Genomic DNA, 21490 nt, shown 5'->3' with positions numbered 1-21490 from the left:
CCAGGAGTTGAAATCGACTTGAGGGCACACTTTTCTTTTACTTTACACCTTCACTAACTTAACTGTCAATTTAATAGTTTCTAGCTGTCAGATCGGGGCAGCGGGGAGGGAACCACCCAAGATTTCTCTCCCCCTCATCTGATGCAGGGAGCGCAGCCTCACAAAACCTTTTCACACAATGCATGATCGACCTGTGGAATTCTCTGCCACATGATGTGGAGACAGCCAACAGCCTGGATGGTTTTAAGAAGGGTTTAGGTAAATTCATGGAGAACAGATCTATCAATGGCTACTAGGTCTGAGAGCTACAGGCCACCTCCAGCCTCAGAGGCAAGGGGCCTCTAAATCCCAATTGCGGAGGAGAAAGAGCAGGAGAAAGGGTGTGCCCTCACCTCTTGCCTGTGGGCTCCCCAGAGGCATCTGGTGGGGCACTGTGTGAAGCAGGATGGTGGACTAGATGGGCCTCCTTGGGCCTGATCCAGCAGGGCTTTCCTTATGTCCTTAACTTCACAACTACCTGCAGCGCAACAGCAGGGGGTGGCAGTTTCTGGCACCTCCCTTTCCCCAGGAAGAACTCTGTGCCGCCCCAAAATATGTCCCCGAGGGCTGTGCAACCCTCAGGGACATATTTTCGGGGGGTGCTGAAAATTACTACTTCCCCACTGCACTGGTGCAATTGGTTGGAAAATTCTGTTAGTGTGCTCTTCCCCTGCACCGGTGCTCCCTGGCTCTGTATGTCAGCCACTCTTTCAAAGACCAAGGATATCTGGGTTTCCTTTCTATCCAGACACAGCTGCTAAAGGCACAGTTAATGCAACCACGTTAGAACAAGTTGACGAAAAGCCATTGCAAACACATGCCCGCCAACCACGGGATAATTTTGTTAACAGATACTTTTGTCAGGTGCAGAATTGTGAAACATACCATGGCCTTTATGCAAGGATTCGAAGAAATCGTGACGAGTGAACTGAGATTCTTCCTGGCTGCTGGCACTGGCCATATCCATAGGAGAGTGCAGCGCATGGGGGAACTCAGAAACACTTTCCTTCTTGCCTGTTAAATGATTGCTGTTGAGAGAATACATCTTAATGTCTTTGATTTCAACCTGGAGCCGGTCGCTTCTCGAGTTGTCTTCTCCTGCTACAAAATTCTGGATCGAGATTTGCCCGAGGTGGCCCACCAGCAGCTCAGAACTGCCCGGTTTACGGGGTATGGAGACCACCGGAGACTCAATGTTCACATTCAAAATCAGCTTAATCGTTTCTGCTGGGGCACACAGTGCCATGGGTTCCTCGCCCTCATTAGGTTCCAGATTAAAGGGGTCCCGGGACCGAGGCGCCGTGTCGAACAGGGAAACCATCTCGCTATACTCGGCCGTCTTGGTGGCCAAGACGGTGGTCACTCGGGTCGCCGCGCTCTTCAGCATGTTGCAGAAGTTCTCCTCCAGCTCATCCATGGAGAGGGTGATCTCCTTCAAGAACTTCGCCGAGTGGTTGTAATGCAACGAGGCCATCCGGAGGTGCAGGACACACTCCTCTTTGGATTGCTCTATGAAGGTGAAGCTCAGCGCGTCTGGAAGACCACTTGTGTCATCAAAGGGGAGAAACGCAGGCTTAAAGGAGCCCACGTCGCGAATCAGATTTTCGTACCCTACTGTATTCCCAATGCTGACAACATACTGGTTTCTCAAGTTCTCCTGGGTCAGGTCCATAAGGTGCAGACAACCAAGAGATCCATTCACATCCAGTCTGCTGCCCATCGAGACATTCACTTTGGTGCCCCCGACGCTCGCGGTTGCAATTTTCCGGCCATGTTTCTCTCCGTTTATCATCGTCACGGTCCTAAGGAGAAGAATGTTTAACCAGTGGATGTCTACCGCAACTTCCATACTCTGGGCGTGAGTCGACTGGAAGGTGTCCTGCTCGCTGAAACTGATCTCAGAGTCCGTCATTAAGGGCTGAGGGCTGGAGTCCTCCTTCTCCTTTGGGAAGGACTTCTGCAGGAAACCAATCAGTTCAACAATGGTCTCGGGGTTCAGAATGATGTCCAGGTTGTTCATCTGCACCGATATCACTTGCAGCGTGCTATCCAAGTTCATCGAGGGGCATTCGGCGCTCACAAACTGGTACTCAAATTTGATTAAGGATTCGTCGTTTGGGGGGAAGGTGCTGGAAAACTCTCTGGGTGTGAGGCCGCCTTTCTCCGCCATGCCCATCCCGTTGATTGGGCAGGTCTCACCCGGCCCTCCAACAGGGGACTGTGCCCTGCTATCCTGCAGAATTCCCGTTGGGACGTCGAAACTCAGGTTCTTGTGAGACGCCATCAGGAGGTCAAAATCAGAGCCGTACGTCTGCATTGTGTCCACCAAGAGCAAGCCGTGAACCGTGAGCGAGACTTCCGCGTCGTAAGGCCTCTTCACAAAATGGGCATTTGTCCCCAAAACCTTGAGGACGGAGATATAGTGTCCGTTGCTTTCCACACCCAGCTGCATGTAGTTCACCTTGAACTCTGCCAAAAGCAACTGGGACTCTACCAGAACTTCCCGCGTGTGCTGCTCCACCAACACCACGCTCTGCGTGAGGTTGACGACCGAATTGTGCAAACTGCCGCGCTGCTCCGTATCCGAGAAAAGGTTCTCCTTGCCCATCTGCAAAGTGCTCGGTGTGCTTGAACTGTCGCCGTCGGATGTGCTTAGCCTTCCAAAACAATTGCTCAGCGCCATGATTTTGTCCTCGTTGATGTGGATTTTCAGGTCCGGCAAATTCCCAGACAAGACAGCGCCGGGGTACTTCGGATCCGACGTATAGATCAGCCGGCGCTCGAGCTGCAAGTGGACGTTGAACTTCTCCACCACGTGGGTTGGGCCGACGACACTGTCCTGAGCGTGCTTCCAGTTGTCTTTCACTCGCCCAACCATGATCTGAAGGTCCATGAACGACAAGCTGTAGGTCTCGTACATCTTCTTACTCATCAGGTGAGCGTGGAGCTGCTCTTCGCTGATTTCCACCCCGGCGAATTCGAGCGGCTTGCTTTCCGTCGAGCTGGTTTCTGGAGGTGGGCTGCTGGGGGGAGTCGCCAGGGGGGTCTTGTACTCGTCGTCACTCTGGTCACTCAGCTCCGACGATGGGAAGCCTGAGCTCTTCTTTTTATGCTCCTCTAGAAGTGGAGGAGGGGAAGATGGGAAAGACGAGTCAAAGCTACATCATCATCTCATAGGAACACAGGCAGCTGCCATATACTGAGTCAGACCCTTGTTCCATCTTGCTCAGTATTGCCTACCCAAACTGGCAGCGGCTTCTCCAAGGTTGTAGGCAGGAATCTCTCTCAGCCCTATCTTGGAGATGCTGCCAGGGAGGGAACTTGGAACCTTCTGCTCATCCCAGAATGGCTCCATCCCTTAAGGGGAATCTCTTCCAGTGCTCACACATGTAGTCTCCCATTCAAATACAACCAGCCCGGACCCTGCTTAGGAAAGGGGACAATTCATGCTTGCTACCACAAGACCAAGCCACCTAATGGCGCAGCAAGGAAGAAACTTGCCTAGGGAGCAAGAGGTTGTCAGTTCACATCCCCACTGGTATGTTTCCCAGACTATGGGAAACACCTATATCGGGCAGCAGCGATATAGGGAGATGAAGAAAGGCATCATCTCCTACTGCACGGGAGGGAGAAATGGTATCAGCCATGAGACTTGCTGGGTGACTCTGGGGCAGTCACTTCTCTCTCAGTCTAACCTACTTCACAGGGTTGTTGTGAAAAGAAACCTAAGTATGTAGTACACCGCTCTGGGCTCCTTGGAGGAAGAGCGGGATATAAAATGTAATAAATGAAATAAAGTAAAATAAACCCCTCCTGTATTCTACCAAGGACAACCACAGGGCTCTGTGGTCGCCAGGAGTTGACAGCGACTCGATGGCACAACTTTACTTACCCCAAGACCAGCTCTCCGCCCCTAAATCACAGCTCGCGATTAGGCTCCACTCTGGATTAATAATTTGAAAAGGGCAGCAGTTTGCCCCCTTCACCTTTTGAGTGCCAAGAACAACTTCTATGGGAATGATCAACGTTTTGCAAGATATGCAAAGGAACTGAGACAGGAACATGGGAAGCTGCCTTCTGAGTCAGACCCTTGGTCCATCTAGCTCAGTATTGTCTACACTGACTGGCAGCAACTCTCCCAAGGTTACAGGCAGGAGTCTCTCCCAGCCCTACCTGGAGATGCTGCCAGGGATTGAACCTGGGACATTCTGCCAACAAAGCAGGTGATCTGCCACTGGGCTATGGTTCCTCCCAACAAACAACCAGGTAACTAATTAGTAGTATCCAGATATTGCAGTCAGGCTCACTCCAAATGTTCCCTCTCTCCCAATAAATTTGCACACAGATTCTGTTCATTCCATAGTGTGAGCACCATGAGATATTCCCCTTACACGATGGGAAAAGCCTGCTTGTATGCCGAAAGTTCCAGGTTCCCTCACTGGGAGCATCTCCAGATAGGGTGGAGAGAGATTCCTGCCTGCAACCTCGGAGAAGCCGCTGCCAGTCTGTGAAGACAATACTGAGCTAGATGGACCAATGGTCTGACTCAGTATATGGCAGTTTTCTATATTCCAGAGTAAACCAATGAACATTTCAAAGGCTTTCAAGTGAGGCTCTTTTTAAAAAACAATGGTAATGTTCCAACTTAAAGCTAAGGAGCTACCTTGGTTATTAAAAAATAAATAAAAAATGGCTGTACCTTGTGAATTGGTAAGTAGCATTCTTCCTAAGTCGATCACTACTAAAACGGGATCTGCAAATTTAAAGTCATCAGGAAAAATAACTTGAGGGGCAGAAATATCAAGGCACACAGTCCAGCGTTTGCTCTCTTCCTGAAAGGAAAAAAAGGAAAATTTATTTTTAAAAGTTCAAAATGTTTCTCTGGGCAGCATTCAGACTAGCTAGTCAAGTCTAAGGACCACTGAAATCAATGAGAGAAACTCATTGGTTACAGGAGACCCTCGTTACTCGGCGGTCCAGCACCCACAGTCTCGTGTATTCACAGTTGGGTCATGGACACCCGACCTCAGTATATGTGTGGGGTGGGGTGGGGAGGCGTCCGGGGGGGGGGGTTAAACCCAAGTATCCACGAGTCGGGGATGGCTGGAGATGACCTCGGAGGTCATTTCCGGCCACCATTTTGTACTCAGGAGCCATTTTATGGCTCATTTACTTTTTAAAACGGGGGGAGGGGGCTGCGATTTTCGGTGTCGTCTTCACTTGTGGGTGACTCTGGAGCATGGCAGGGTGCTTTATTTGGCCCATTGACTGTTTTTGGGGGGGGTGATTGGGGGCAGTCCAGGAACCTAAGCCTCCGTTTGCCAAAGCCCTAATGCTCCATTATCCTGGGATTTCCTATCCCCTCCCCCTCCCCACCCCACATAGGAAGCTGCCACATACTGAGTCAGACCATAGGTCCATCTCACTCAGTATTGTCTACACAGACTGGCAGCGGCTTCTCCAAGGTTGCAGGCAGGAATCTCTCTCAGCCCTACCTTGGAGATGCTGCCAGGGAGGGAACTTGGAACTTCTGCTCTTCCCAGAGTGGCTCCATCCCCTAAGGGGAATAGCTTCCAGTGCTCACACTTCTAGTCTCCCATTCACATGCAACCAGGGCAGACCCTGCTTAGCTAAGTGGACAAGTCATGCTTGCTACCACAAGATCAGCTCTCCTCTCCCACCCCCAGAACAGAACCCCCATGAATAATAGGGTTCTGCTGTACTACCTTAGCCACCATTAATTTCAATGGGACTTAGTCTTAACTAACTTAGGCTGGATAATGCCCAAACTAACTTAGGCCCAACTTAGGCTGGATAATGCCCAAACTAACTTAACTAACTTAGGCTGGATAATGCCCTTTTGTCTTCTATTTAGAAGGCAAAACCTAAAATTCAGCATTTACCAGTTTGCAAACCTCTATATTTTGCAGGTGCCAATGTGCAGGTTCTAATCAACACCCTCTCTCTCTTTAGGGATCTCAAAAGGATTGCTATTTATTAATCGACTTCTAGACAAAAACCTGAATCAATCAGTGCTCCCCTCAAAACACGATTTCTTCCTTAAGACTTCTGGTACAGTTTTGTACACTTTTGGTCCTCCCAGTTCAGACCAGACCCAATTCGGCTAAGCCCAGGCCAGCTCGAATCTGGTATGGATTCGAATACAGCCGGAAAAACCAGTTCCGTGCATGTCCCTAAGGGAATCTCAAATCTTCTAAAATATCATCTAGCACCATTACCGCAGGGGTTTCCGACCTGTGGGTCTCCAGACCCTGAACTACAACTCTCATCATCCCCAGTCATTTCTCTCTCAGCCTAGCCTACTTCACAGGGTTGTTGTGAGGAGAAACATTATGTAGTACACCGCTCTGGGCTCCTTGGAGGAAGAGCGGGATATAAATGCAAAATAATAATAATAATAATAGTTCAGCAACATCTGGGGGACCACAGGTAGAAAGGAAACCCTGGTAGAAAGGAAATACAGCCAGCTGGCATCATCAAAGCCCTCTTACAATGAAATCGCCCACAAGCAAGCGGTCGATCGTCTGCCGGATTTCCGCCTTGGTCTGCATCTTGAGCTTGTTGTACTGTCTCCTGGCAGCTTCAGCCACTCTTAGCTCGAGCTCAGACTGGTATCCAAAGCCTAAGTGGAGAGAGACAGACAGGGAGGCATCAGTTTGCTGACTCATTCGTGGACCAGACCGAGCCGGAGGAGGCGGCCGAGTTATTTCTGACATGCAGAACCACCGTGGAAAGGTAGCATTCTGTTTTTAAGAGGTTAAAAGTGGAAGTCAGAAGTACCTCTCTGGAACCAGACAAAGAATTACATACTGGAGCGGCTGACTATTCATAAGTCTTAAGAAAAGACTCCGTTCGGTCAGGGATCAAGAGACCTCCCCCCCACCCCTCCAGGCATTGTTCTACGTCAGTCAAACTTCCCATTCCGACTTCCTGAGAATCAGCAGACTGGAATGGTGTTCACAGAGGGAACGGAAGAGATGGCAGGTGCCTCCTCTGGGGCTTCTGAGACATTTCGCTCACCCAACCGGCTGTTAAGAAATACTGCCGCTCGTCAAATTCAAGTAGGCATTTTAAAACGTACTGCCGTGATTTCCCCTCCACCTCTCTACCAAAAAACAAAGAAAGCCACCCTTTATGAATGCCTGAATGTCAATTTCGCTTCCCAAAAGTATCTTAACACCAGTATGGACCCACAACCAAATGTTGCAGTATATCCCTGGTATGCACATGTTGCCTGGTGAAAGCTTTAGACGCTTTTCTCAAGATCAACCAGTGAGTTTCACAGCGGAGTGGGAATCTGGGTCTCCCTGGCCAAAGGCAACACACTAACCACTACACCACACTGCGACTTCCTTGCACTCGGGCAACTTTGCTCGTTACATAAGAAGTTTGTCAGCCAGGATGTCAACCACACTGTCTAAGGCCGGGCTGCTCAACTTTGGCCTCCCAGCAGTTTTTGGACTACAACTCCCATAATCCCCAGCCACAGTGGCGAATAGCCCAGGATTATGTATTTATTTACTTTACATTTATATACCACCTGATATATCTAGGCTATATCTAGATATCTAGCTATATCTTAAGATAGCTAGAAATATCTTAAAATTTAAGATATTTTAAAAATCACAGATTAAAATACATGAAACACAATAAAAACAATAGCATAAAACTGTTATGAAAACAAATTAAAAATTATTAAAATTCAGATTAAAAGCTTGCGAGAACAGGAGTCTTCAGGGTCTTCCTGAAAACAAACAGAGGAGATGCTCTTATTTCAGCAGGGAGCATATGCCAAAGCCATTATGGATTATGGGAGGTGTAGTCCAAGATCTGCGGGAGGGCCGAAGTTGAGCAGCCCTGGTCTAAGCCATCCTCTAGTAACCAGCTCTGTGGGTGAATGGTGCCATTTGCTGGCTCGTCTCAAGAAGCGAAGGTGTCCTGAACTTTACCTGCCAACCTGCAGGACTCAGTATTTTGAACACACAGTGATAATCATTCATTATTACTTTACAGTCATGGGAGGAAGGGGGAAACCAAGGAAAAGAAAGGCATGGAAAAGAGATAACTAAAAACAAAAAAAAAGGTTAACCTGAGGTATGAACCCTTCCCTTGTAGAAGAAATCAGCAACTTTCTTAATGGCTTGTGGATTGTATATAATATTTAGAGGTCTGGTACTGACTTCCAGGCGTCTCTCAAAATGGCTGCGGGCTGGGTTTCTCTCATACAGCATCTCAAACACCGGGACGACGGGGTCAGCTGCTGGATCAAAGCACAGCACAGCCATCGGGTCAGGAGTCACACACAGCAACAGAGCTCCGTGGACACACAAGTCCCCTGAGTAGGAAGAGTGTCCAGATTCCTCCCGTCTGCCCACCCTGCCTCTTCCTCCCTGCCCCTCTGCCAAAATCCAGGCTGTAGGTCCTCAGGGCAGCATGCTGCCCTGTTTCTTTAGGTTACACGGTAAAGCACCCCGGTGTCCAATAATGAACCCAACAGCTGGTTACATATTATTTCAAACACATATACACCACTAACTAAAAAGGCATCAAAAATGGTTTACGTAGCAAAATCAAAAGAGAATATTACACTTTTAAGGGAACATCGGAAGCTGTTTTATACCTGACTTCTACCAAGTCAAACCATTGGTCCATCCAGCTCAGTATTGTCCACAGAGACTGGCAGCGGCTTCTCCAAGGTTGCAGGCAGGAGTCTCTCTCAGCCCTGTCTTGGAGATGCCGCCAGGGAGGGAACTTGGAACCTTCTGCTCTTACAATGCTCACACATGTCTCCCATTCAAATGCAAACAAGGGCAGACCCTGCTTAGCTAATGAGGCAATGCATGAGTGCTTCCACAAGACTGGTCTTGTGGCAGCAAACATGAATTGTCTTCCTTGCTAAGCAAGGTATACCCTGGTTTGCATTTGAATGGGAGACATGCAAATGTAGTAAGATACAACCCTTAGGGCAGTGGTTCCCAACCTGGGTTCCTCCAGAGGTTGCTGAACTACAATTCCCAGCATCCCCAGCCATAAAAAAAATGTAGCTGGGGAAGCTGGGAGTTGTAGTTCAGCAACCTCTGGAGGGACCCAGGTTGGGAACCACTGCCTTAGGGGATGGGGCCGCTCTGGGAAGAGCATCTGCATGCTTTCATGAAGGTGGTCCCAAGTTCCCTCCCTGGCAGCATCTCCAAGATCGGGCTGAGAGAGACACCTGCCTGTGACCTTGGAGAAGCTGCTGCCAGCCTGTGCAGTCAATACTGAGCAAGATGGACCAAGGATCTGACTTTGAATAAGGCAGCTTCCTAGGTTCCTAAGATGGCTCCCTGCCCTAAAGGGACTCCCAAGTTAAGAAGATACAAGAGGCAACAGCAGAGGTAGCAACAGCTACCAGAAGGGACACGGTGCTGGGCTGAAGAGGGACAGTCGCTCTCCCTCTGCTACATACAGGATTGCCACCACTTCAAAAAGTGCCTCTGCCCCTTTATCAGGGGCTCTTGGGTAAAAGCAGCTTGGGCGAGACATCTTCCTTTCTGCTTGATAAACAGAAAAACGACTAATTTGATTGCCTTTGCTTTTGGCAGTGACAAATCGGTGCAGAATCTGGAACGCTCTAGTGGTTTGGGACTACAACTCCCATCATCCCCCCCGCACAATTTTTGGTGGCCGATGGGAGTTGTAGTCCAACAACAGCTAGAGCCCCTCTGGTTGTCCAACCCTGGGCTGTATCAGCTCTGAGGCACCTCGCTGCTCTCCAGTTCTAGGACAGTGCAAAATATCAACTGCCCGTCAGGCATTTGGTGATGTCAAAGCTGGGCTGCTACCCAGAAATTACTGCTAGGTCTTACTTTCGGGGAAACAGGGTAAGTTCCTAGTTAAAGAACTTGGGAGGAGTACCTGCCTGTGGAACGAGGACTAAATGAGGAGGGTATGAAGCTGATAAGCCACCTAATGGGGCAGCGGGGAAATGACATGCCTAGCGAGCAAGAGGTTGCTGGTTCGAATCCCCACTGCTATGTTTCCCAGAATATGGGAAACAGCTATATCAGGCATCAGCGATATAGGAAGATGCTGAAAGGCATCATCTCATCCTGCACGGGAGATGGCAACGGTCAACCCCTCCTAGATTCTACCAAAGACAACCACAGGGCTCTGCGGTCGCCAGGAGTCAACTCGATGGCACAACTTTACTTTATGAAGCGGATATCTTGCAAAACCGATATGCATACAACTGTAGGCATATCACAATGTCCTCCCTGTAACCTGCTTATTTTCACTATAGGTCAATCCGCAACGAGTTGAAGATTTCATATATACTTCAGAACTGATTTCCACGAACTCGAGCATTTCAGTGTCAAAGATCTGCTACAAAAATGAAAATATTACCAGTGCTTGGGTTATTTGAGTCTGAAGAGGAAGTTTGGAGACCAATGGAAGAGACACAACCAACTTCTTTTTGCTAAAAAGAGAAATATATATTATATATAAAAATACAAACACAAAAGAGAGAGAGAGAGAGATGAAAATAATACACGATATACAGGTGAAACTCGGAAAATTAGAATAACGTGCAAAAGTCCATTAATTTCAGTAATGCAAATTAAAAGGTGAAACTAATATATGAGACAGACGCATTACATGCAAAGTGAGATAAGTCAAGCCTTAATTTGTTATAATTGTGATGATCATGGCATACAGCTCATGAAAACCCCAAATCCACAATCCCAGAAAATTAGAATATTACATGGAACCAAGAAGACAAGGATTGAAGAATAGAACAATATCGGACCTCTGAAAAGTATACAGTGTACTGTGCTTGATTGGCCAGCAAACTCGCCTGACCTGACCCCATAGAGAATCTATGGGGCATTGCCGAGAGAAGGATGAGAGACATGAGACCAAACAATGCAGAAGAGCTGAAGGCCGCTAATGAAGCATCCTGGTCTTCCATAACACCTCATCAGTGCCACAGGCTGATAGCATCCATGCCACGCTGCATTGAGGCAGTAATTGCTGCAAAAGGGGCCCAAACCAAGTACTGAATACATATGCATGCTTATACTTTTCAGAGGTCCGATATTGTTCTATTCTACAATCCTTGTCTTCTTGGTTCCATGTAATATTCTAATTTTCTGGGATTGTGGATTTGGGGTTTTCATGAGCTGTACGCCATGATCATCACAATTATAACAAATTAAGGCTTGACTTATCTCGCTTTGCATGTAATGCGTCTGTCTCATATATCAGTTTCACCTTTTAATTTGCATTACTGAAATTAATGGACTTTTGCACGATATTCTAATTTTCCGAGTTTCACCTGTAGAGTGGGCTAGAAATGGAAGCAAGTAAACAAACAGGATTGTTGTGCAAGTTCACAACCCGGTTCTGCAACGAACATCCTTGTTATGTTTGCTGGTCAATGACCGAAATAAACTTCTGAACTTCTTTGCCATGTCCATTTTGACTCTGCGACACCTCTGGCTGAAGCCCAGTCATTAACACAGTTGAGGTCCTCTGTGAGGAACTAAACTGAATTCCTTGGCCACAGAAGCAAAGGCTCTTTTGATGAACATAAAAGAAAGAAGTCGCCTTCCAAGCATTTGGTCTGAGGATGAGCCAATTACAAGGCCTCGATCTTCAGCCGCCAAACCATTCACTAACACATAACTGCCAGGGCTGAATCCCATCCAATAGTTTACTCTGCCGAACTGCACTGGGAGTCTTAAAAACTGCCAGTGGAGCCTGCAAGAGAAAGGGCTGTGCTACCCCCAGGCACAAGGGCCCTACATAGAAAGCTGCCTTCTACCAAGTCAGGCCCTTGGTCCGTCTAGCTCAGTATTTTCTACACAGACTGGCAGCGGCTTCTCCAAGGTGGCAGGCAGGAATCCCTCTCAGCCCCATCTTGGAGAGGGAGGGCATCTGGAACCTTCTGCATGCAAGCATGCCGATTCTTTTCCCAGAGCAGCCCCATCCCCTGAGGGGAATCTCTTCCAGTGCTCACACATGTAGTCTCCCATCCAAATGCAAACCAGGACGGACACTGCTTAGCTAAGGGGACAAGTTATGCTTGCTACCAGCAGACCAGCTCTACTACAACCTAGGAAGCTGCTTTCTACTGAGTCAGACCCTTGGTCCATCTAGCTCAGTATTGTCTACCCAGACTGGCAGCGGCTTCTCCAAGGTTGCGGGCAGGAGTCTCTCTCAGCCCTATCTGGGGATGCTGCCAGGGAGGGAACTGGGAACCTAGATGCTCTTCCCAGAGCGGCCCCATCCCCTGAGGAATAATACCTTACAGTGCTCACACTTGTTGTCTCCCATTCAAATGCAAACCAGGGCAGACTGTGCTTAGCAAAAGGAACAACTGATGCCTGCTACAAGCCCAGCTCTCCTCTCCACTCATGCCCAAATACAAGACACAAGACCCAGGCGTCTGTCAGGACTTCAGGCGCCCTCTCTCGAAAAAGGGGGTTAGACTAGTTCAGGGGTTCCCAAGCTCGGGCCCCCAGAGATTGTGTTAGACTACAACTCCCATCACCCCCACCACTGCAGCAAAAGGGTGATGGGATTTGTAGTCCATACCGGGGGACCCAACTTTGAGAACCTCACAAGCTAGCTGATCCTTATGTGTGCTCTACCTTGGTGACACTTCTCTTTCCCCTGCAGCAGGGGATGATGGGAGCCGTAGCCCAACATCTGGTGACCCAAGGTTTGGAACGTCTGAACTAAAGCGCACTCCACTGCTAGGGCACGTCTCTTTCCTCGCTTCCTTCTCGGCATCCCAACCGAGGCTGAAACTTGGCAAACAAGACCCTCGCAAGCTAAGGATGATATTAGAGATGTGCACAGAATTGGCGGGGGGCAGCTCAAGGGGGGATACCTTAAAGCACTGGGGAGGGTGCACTTACCACCGCATTTCCCCCGCTGGCACTGCAGTTTAAAAGGGTCTGGCGGGGCGGCAGCGTACCTCCCTGCTGCCTCGTTGCCTCCTTGGATCGGAAGGGCCCGGAAAAATCCAGCAAGCATGCACACGTGCACTGGGTACTTCTGGTCCGAGGAGGCAACGGGGCGGATTAGGAAGCACCCTCTTAAACCGCAGCGCCGTCAGGGTAAACGTGGCGGGAGGAGGGAGTAAGAGCACCCTCTCCAGTCCTTAAAGGTATCCCCCGCCTTCAAACCGGTCAAACCACCGGTCTTTTGAACCTGAGGCCCGTAAAGGTAAGGCCCGTAAAAGGGCCTCTGAACAGGTTCATGCACATCCCTAGATGATACCCCCAGTGGGGAGGGGAGGGGAACTCACCCTAGCCCCCCACCCCCTTATGCTGCTCTAACACGGAGATAATTTCCCATCACCAATTCATGCCAGCAGAAGCCTGACGCTTTTAAAACAAGCCTTAAGGAAACGGCAATTTAAAATGCAGACTGTGTAGGATTAGAATTCAACGTACGGGATTGGGGAAGACAAGGACAGGAAAGATGGTCCCTTCGGTTGCTAGATCGCGGAGGAAGAGGCTGCCGAGCTGAACCTTGAAGAGGGAGGAATTCCGGCGAGGAAGGGTTTCTGCTAAGACGGTGACTCCTGGGAAAGGAACCCCACACCCAGCCCAGTGTTAGGTTAATTCCGGGACAGCAGCCGAGAAGGAAGTTGGAGCTCTTCCAAAGCCCTGTTTGGGCAAATGGGCGACACAACCCTTCTAAAGGATCGCGGAGTGAGCCAAGGGCTGAAGCTGGCTTTTCCGTACCTGAGAATTCCAGCTGCATGAAAGCCCGTTCGCTTGCCTGCAGGCTTCTCCTCTCGGTATGCAGCAAGGTGACGGAGCCCCCTTGCAGCTGAAGATTCAGCTTTGCAAAGACGTGATCCCTCTTCGTGAAGGTATTTATGTTGGAGACGTCCACGCTGGGGTCAAAAAACTCATCCGCGCCTAAGTCAAAGCGCGGGGGGGGGGGGAACAGCGGATATTTTTATTTTTAAAGTTATTTTTGCTTTTGCTTTTTTAAAGTGAACATAACACTTCTATTCTTGGTCCTTATTTCCCGATCTCGGCTCGGTATCCAAGGGGATTATAAGGCCAGAGGTAAGAAAGTCTGCAACGTCAGCGCCAGGGTTCCCTTTAAGCTATGTGCACATACACACAGGTTTTTTGATGTCCACTCAGTTCATTTTAGATCCCGCTCAGGTTGAATCGGGAAGGCCCCACTTTGAATTGTACGTGCGGGCACATTGCCTTGATGCTGCCACCCAGAACAAAAGTCATTTTGTGCACAGATGAAAAAAATCAGAAGGAATACTGGTCAGCACCAAAGCTCCCCGGGGCCTTCTGAAAGTCAAGAAGCATCATTCTCGGCAAAGAGATCACTTTGACTCAGGAGTGCCTCTTGCCTAGAGGGACCGTGGGCTGAGCCTACAAAATCTAGTCTTGGCCTCAGCTCTCACACAAGCTAGTGTAACCTCCTTTTATTAGCATATTTTAATTTTTCTTACGTATTTCTAAACGCTCTTAATTATTTTTAAGTACTCTCACACGTCGAGCCCTTCTGACCAAGGACTGACCTAGGATGCAGACTTCTTTCTCATAGACAGTCTCAGTTCTATTTCAATTTAAAAATAAAAATAAAAATTCCACCCGATTACTACTACTATGAATATTTATATACCACTCTTCAACCAAAGTTCTCAAAGCGGTTTACAGAGAAAAATAAATAATACATAAATAAGATGGTCCCCTGGCCCCAAAGGGCTCACAATCTAAAAAGAAACCTAAGGTTGACACCAGCAGCAGCCACTGGAGGGATGCTGTGCTGGGGATGGATCGGGCCAGTTGCTCTCCCCCTGCTCAATAAAAGAGAATCACCAGTTTTAAAAGATGCCTCTTTTATAGCTTCATAACTGTAGTTTTATATTTTATATTGTACTCCTGCCTGTACCCTCACGTATTGTACTACCCTTATGCTTGTCTAAGACCGAAATTAAGGTGACTTTATTGCTGAGTGCAAAGCTCCAGCCCTCCCTCCACCTACTGTTGGACTACAAACCCCAACATCCCTATCAGAAACGGTGGCTAGGGATGATGGGAGTTGTAGTCCATCCACAGCTGGAGGGCTGAAGTTGTGCACCCGCTGCTTTAACTGGTCCCTGACCCCCACGGACATTTATGGCTGACACGAGCCCGTCTACGACGACAGGAGTCACACCACACCCCCAAAGCACAGATCACTCAACTTTGGACCAGTAGAAGAGGAAAGGATGCACAGGAAATTGTATCATATAACCGCCATCTACTGAGTCAGACCATTGGTTAATCTAGCTCAGTATTGTCTGCACTGACTGGCAGCAGTTCACCGAGGCTGCAGGCAAGAATCCTTCCCAGCCCTACCTGGAGATACAGCCAGGGATTGAACTGCTCGGGACTTTCTGCATGCAGGCAAATGCTCTAACACTGATCTATGGCCTCATCCCCGAAAGGGGAATATCTTACAGCAGACGGCACTCACATGTGGTCACCAATCCAAATGCAAACCAAGGCAGACCCTGCAACTTTACTGGGAACAGCCTATATTTTGCGATGATATCTATAATAACCAACAATACTGATGATCAAATTCAGCCACCCCAGGTCCTTGGGAAGGACTCGATGTCTGGATAAAACAAACCAGTCAATAACACCTGTCTGACTGTGTAAGCAAGAATAAATAATAATAATAATAATACCCGCACGGGTGCCATCCTCCTGTCTCCACTCCTCTGAGGTTTTCGAAAGGAGTCCTTCGAAACTGTCTTTATCCAGCGCCTCCCGAGAATCGCCATACCAGCCTCCCCATCCAGGAAACCAGGACTGAAGGTACTGAAGCATCCCGCTGCTGCTGCTGCTGCTACAGCCGCCGCCATCGCCACTGCTGTTGCTGCTGCTCCCCCTGGCAGACTCCAGTTCGGACTCCGACGCGGCCCCCAGGGAATCGGACAAGGGCTCCTTGATGCTCTGTTTGAAAGAAGCAAGCGCGTGAAGAGAGCTGGAGGGAAATGAAACAGGTGCTGCTTACCGCCCATGTACTTGTCCCATCAATTTCAATCGGAGTACCCGGCGCGAATTGTCTGAAGCCCGTCAGTCAGGCCGAGGGGAGGGGGGCGCTGAGCTTCAGCACTTCGCCAGCCAATCAGGAGTGGGGGAGGCAGGAAGGCCCCGAGTACCCCCTGGGGGAAACGGCACTTAAATGGGATACCCTCCTACACTGTAGGAGAACGTAACTTCCTAGTCAAGACCAATGTATCCAGGAGAACTCCATTATCCTTGGGGGTTCCATTCCACAGGGGGGTGCTGTGAATGGCGAAACTGCGGGTAAGGGGGCAGCGAAAAATGGGACAAAAAAGGACTGAAAGTGAGAGAAATTGGGGAGGGGTTGTCCCACAGTGCTGTGTGTGTCCCCAGATGCCTAGCAAAGCCCCGCAAAAGTCCAAAATCATGGGGGTCTTCCATGAAAAATCACCGGGGGGGGGGGGCGGACAAAAATGAGCCACAAAAAGGCTCCTGTCCTCAAATTGGTGGGCAGAAATGAGATCGAGGGTCACTTCTGCCCATTCCCGACTCGTGGCTACGTGAGTCACCCTCAGCCCGTTAACGGCCGAATTGTATAGCGTATGCACTATCGAGAGACCTTAAAGGGCAAGCTGAAGACAGATCATCCGGGAGAGATTCTATCTATGTGGTCGCTAAGAGCTGGCACTGACTTGACAGCACTTTATCTATCTGTCTATCTATCAAATCACATAAACCGAGGTGGGGTGGCAGTCACCCAACCGCGGATACGCAGAAGCCAGATCTCGTGAAGTTTGCCTGTATTGACTATTTATGTCTAAAAGCCTTTGCCTTAGACTGATTCTGGATTTATGGTATCCCAAAGCAAGCACCAAATCCTGGGAAAGATCAACACTATTCCACTCCAGTTGTCAACCTTTCATATTAAGACGAACAGCAAAATCCTACTATTTTTCGTCATTTGGCTTTCATGCCACAAACACAGTTTTTGCTGAATACTGGTTCTATTGCTACAAATCCCACTGAGGACTTTGCTGCAGAAAAGAGATTAAAATATTGTTATGGAATCCAACCAAACCTTCACTTCTGTGCGTGATCCACCACCTCCGGACACTTCTATGTGCGGTGTGCCCATGTCAGTCAGGAGAGCTTCAAAACCCCCAGAAACGACTCTGCACAGCATTTGTAAAAACCTCTTACCTCAGCCAGTTTGTGGAACCTCTCGAAAACTCTCTTGCGTAGGATTTCCAGCTCCTCAATCGTTTGCTCATCCTCAATGCGTTCCATCTCCTCCTATTGGCAGGAAAGTAAGCGTGAGCGGATGGTACACAATTCCAAAGAAAGAATCAGCCCTTTTCAAAGGCAGTTTCAGTTTCTAAAGACTCTCTTAACCTGATGGTTCTCAAACTTGGGTCCCAGACTTCCACCATCCCACCCACTGTGGCTGGCAATGATAGGAACATAGGAAGCTGCCTCATACAGAGTCAGACCATTGGTCCATCTAGTTCAGTATTGCCTGCACAGGCTGGCAGTGGCTTCTCCAAGGTTGCAGGCAGGAATCAGCCCTATCTTGGAGATGCCGCCAGGGAGGGGACTTGAAACCTTCTGCATGCAAGCATGCAGGTGCTCTTCCCAGAGCAGCCCCATCCCCTAAGGGGAATATCTTACAGGGCTCACATGTAGTCTCCCATTCAAATGCATACCAGGGTGGGCCCTGCTTAGCAAAGGGGACAATTCATGCTTGCTACCACAAGACCAGCTCGCCTCCCTAGACAGAAGTCATAGTCCAACAACATCTGGAGATCCCAGTTTGAGAACCTCTGTCTTAGCCTGATGTTATAAGAATCACCTTTAGAAATCAAAACACCAACCCTGCAAGAATTAAGCACCTGGTTTCAACCCTACTTTTAGAATTAAGTAGCACTACTGATGATAAACCTGAGAGGTGAGCTCAAAACACATATCATCTGAAACCGCTTTGAGAAAACAGCTGTTTTATAGATGCAGATGGGCAGAACAGAGGGAAGCAATTTTTTTTAATGAAAGATTTCACAAGCTATACACTCACACACCCTTCCAGTCACTATTTTGTGGGGCTGCAAAGAGGGAAGGTATTTCCCTTTTCAGAGTGAGGGCTGTGCTTCCTGCCGTCACTCTGAATTGGCTTTGTGACATATAATACACACTGTTCAAAAAAGCCAACTCTGAGTGAAAACATGATATACTGAACCCACTTTGAAATGGCTTTGCGATATGGTCGCTTGGCCCAAATCGGCTCCTTTATCTGGCTTGGATCGTACAATCAGGAAGAAGTAGTTTTTAAAAACTGCACTGAACCGGCAGCTGACGAGGGCTGTGAAGGTCCTTTGGAGCACCCAAAACAAAACGACCGTGAAAATGTTCACATGTGAAAGTCTGGTGTTGCACTACTTGTAAGGAACAGAATACTTTAAAAAGGTAACATCTTACAGACAAATCTGTCTTCAAACCAAGATAACAAGCTCTAAAGCCAGTTTCCAAAATAAAGAAAAATATTACCGTATTTTTTCAACAGAAATGCTGCCTCGCCCTAAATGCCACAGCTAAGCAGAACTAAACTAAAATGGCACCTAAAATGCAGCATGCTCCGAAAACCCAGTACGTGGATTCCGCAGGAGAAGAGAGGGGAAACCCATATGTAAGCGACACATCAGCATTAGGTGCTGCAGGCGGTGAAAATTAACTTTTCAAAAGGTATGCGCCATGGCGTTTCTGCCAAAAGGCACAACAGTGGTTTTTATAAAAACCCACATAGTTACAGACGACAGCAGGACAGATTTAACAGCACTGCAAGGTGCCGCCCCTATTTTTCAACCCCCAATACCTGCTCCTCCTCAGACAGCTGGACTTCTTTCAACTTCTTATAGTACAGATCCATGTACGATACGGCATCGTGGGCCCGATGCAAGGCAAATTCCCAGGAAGACCGTTTCCTCTGCTCTCGGATCTCTGCAATGTTGGCGTTCAGAGCAAAGAGCCACCATTCTCGGCAGCTGAAACGTTTCAAATAAATATACTTAGCCAAGGCACCAACCGAGAAACAATAGGACACGGGGACAGGAGAATGTGTGCAGTAATGGCAGTCTCGCACAACTTCTACTCAAGGTATCCACTAGCATATCACCACCCCACCAGGCAGGGCTGGCATAAGAGCATTTGCCCGTCTTGTCCATAAATACAAATAGGACGCATGGCTCCTTCAGCAGAAAAATCTCATACGAAGCACTCCAGATAGGAAACAAATTCCAAGTCAATTCTATTTCTCTGTTCCGTTTAAACCTTTAAAGCCCTTAAAGGCTTAGGATATCTGAAGGACCTAATATAGCTCTACCCAGCCCATGGGATAATGTAGAGAGGCTCTCCTGTGCATCCCATCACCTTCTGAATCACGGTTGTTGATGATGCATGGGACAGATGTCTTCGTGGTGGCCCTCGCTCTCTGGAACTCCTTGGCCCTTGACCTTAGCCTTGCCCCCTCCCGGTTTAATTTTAAATCAAAGTTGAAGACTTTTTAGTCTCCTTCAGGGAAGCAAGTCTGACCCCTGCTAAATGAGAAAAAAGGACACCTTTTCAAATTGGGGATTCTCTTTATTTAGCAGGGGGAGAGCAACTGGCCCTATCCATTCCCAGCACAGCATCCCTTCAGTGGCTGTTGCTGGTGTCTATCTTATGGTTCTTTTTTTAGATTGTGAGCCCTTTGGGGACAAGGAGCCATTTTATGTATTTTTATCTACGTAAACCACTTTGGGAACTTTTGTTGAAAAGCAGTATATAAATATTTGTTGTATTTGTATTATGAGATCACCCAGCTCTCTCTCTCTCGCACTGTGTGTGTGTGTGTGTGTGTGTGTGTGTGTCGATTAACTTTACAATGCCTGGGCCGATTTGAACCAAATTTGATGCAATCGTAGGGACACCTCAACGGCAAAGTTTGTGATCCACCCCAATTCAAGATGGCAGATGTGTAAACATTTGAGACAGAAGTGGGCTAACTTGTGAAGATGGTAATTATCAATTAAGTTTATAGTGAAAGGAAAGTAGCCAAACGAGTTCTTACCAGAACTTTTTTTATTTCAGAAGGTCTTCCCCTAACTCTATACATTTCTCTGTTATTGTACTTTTTAAATTATTGCCTTATCCTGCATTTCTAATATTTTAGATGTTGCGTTTTACTGTGGTTTTTAAAGCAATTTTGTTGCATGCCCCCATGAATTCACTTATGAAGAATGGCAGCATATATATCTTTTAAATGCATACATTTTGGGGGGCCCTACTGCTTGCACGAGGCATTAAGAGGAGATCAATAATAGACTGTCAACAGGATCAAAAATGAACATCCTAAAATAGAAGAAACAAAAACGGGAATTCCAGTTTCTCCGCATTCTACCACCCTTTCCTAGCTAGGACCCTTCCTCCAAAATTACAGGTCCAATATTAAGCAACATTCTCAACAAGACCCAGGACTTCAAATATCCACAAAACAATGCCAGCACAGGAGGTCCTTGTTACTCATGGACTCACCACCTGCAGTTTCACATATCCGTGGTTGGGTAATTGACACCCAACTTCGGTATATGTAGGGGGAAATGGGGAGAAGGGTTAAATTTGTATATCCACGGATTGGGGGTTGCCGGAAATGACCTTGGAGGTCATTTCTGGCTGTCATTTTGTGCTCAGGAGCCATTTTTGTGGCTTGTCTAAAAAGAATAAAATAAACCTGCAATTTTTTTGCAAGAAATGGTGGACTTGGAAGTTCTAGGAGGGCAGTGCTGAACCGCTGGGGATCCGCGAGGCCAATTCCCCACGCATTTCTATGGCTATTTCACCCATTTCCCAGACATTTTTTCTGACCTCCGGGAACCTAACCCCCGCAATCCCATTGCCCCAATGACTCAGTACAGGAGAACCTCAGTATCCACGGGGGTTCCATTCTCCGCTGACTACCATGGATGTGGAACCACGGATACTAGGTTATTGATCACGAGGGTTAGGTCCCCCAAGAGTTAAAACAGCCAAAAACCAGCCAAAAAAAACGTTTTGCAAGGGTTGTTGTTTGTTCCCATTCAAAAAGTGCTATAAAATGCCCTAGAAATGACTGGGGGGGGCGGCCTATCATGCTCTGCAGAAAACTGACAGAAAATCACCACTTTGAACTCATTTTTGGAGGGAAATGACTCGAAATAAAAATGGAGACTAGAAATTATCTTCAAGGTCATTTCTGGCCACCCCGATGTGTGGATTTAACCCCTTCTTTTACTCTTTTTCCCCATGTATACCGTCAGGTGTCTATTTCCCAACCACGGATATGCAAAACCGCGGATGCCGAATCCACAATTAACGAGGTTCTCCTGTATTCGCGTTTCCAT

The 21490-nt window shown here is 48.0% G+C and overlaps 1 protein-coding gene across 6 annotated transcripts in view; it reads right to left on the bottom strand.

Moving 5' to 3' along the window:
- The window catches only part of VPS13D (vacuolar protein sorting 13 homolog D), a 171515-nt gene that overhangs the window by 130498 nt on the left and 19527 nt on the right, over window positions 1-21490 (bottom strand). For 5 of the 6 annotated variants that reach the window (XR_008312635.1, XM_053280941.1, XM_053280945.1 and 2 more), the window contains exons 10-19: window positions 18949-19117; window positions 17286-17378; window positions 15764-16031; window positions 13797-13976; window positions 13503-13633; window positions 10444-10516; window positions 8150-8320; window positions 6552-6682; window positions 4739-4871; window positions 925-3156 (exon numbers count right to left, since the gene is read on the bottom strand). Coding sequence is in view for 5 of the 6 variants with exons in the window: in XM_053280941.1 (XP_053136916.1) it covers window positions 925-3156; window positions 4739-4871; window positions 6552-6682; window positions 8150-8320; window positions 10444-10516; window positions 13503-13633; window positions 13797-13976; window positions 15764-16031; window positions 17286-17378; window positions 18949-19117 (3581 nt within the window). In the remaining variant the exon portion in view is untranslated. The remainder of the gene's footprint in view (window positions 1-924; window positions 3157-4738; window positions 4872-6551; window positions 6683-8149; window positions 8321-10443; window positions 10517-13502; window positions 13634-13796; window positions 13977-15763; window positions 16032-17285; window positions 17379-18948; window positions 19118-21490) is intronic. The other variant, XM_053280943.1, reaches the window with a different exon arrangement.

This window comes from Hemicordylus capensis, chromosome 16 (assembly GCF_027244095.1).
Source record: "Hemicordylus capensis ecotype Gifberg chromosome 16, rHemCap1.1.pri, whole genome shotgun sequence".
Classification (NCBI taxonomy): domain Eukaryota; kingdom Metazoa; phylum Chordata; class Lepidosauria; order Squamata; family Cordylidae; genus Hemicordylus; species Hemicordylus capensis.
Note: the sequence above shows the minus strand (reverse complement) of the source record. Positions and strands in the feature narration are given on the sequence as shown.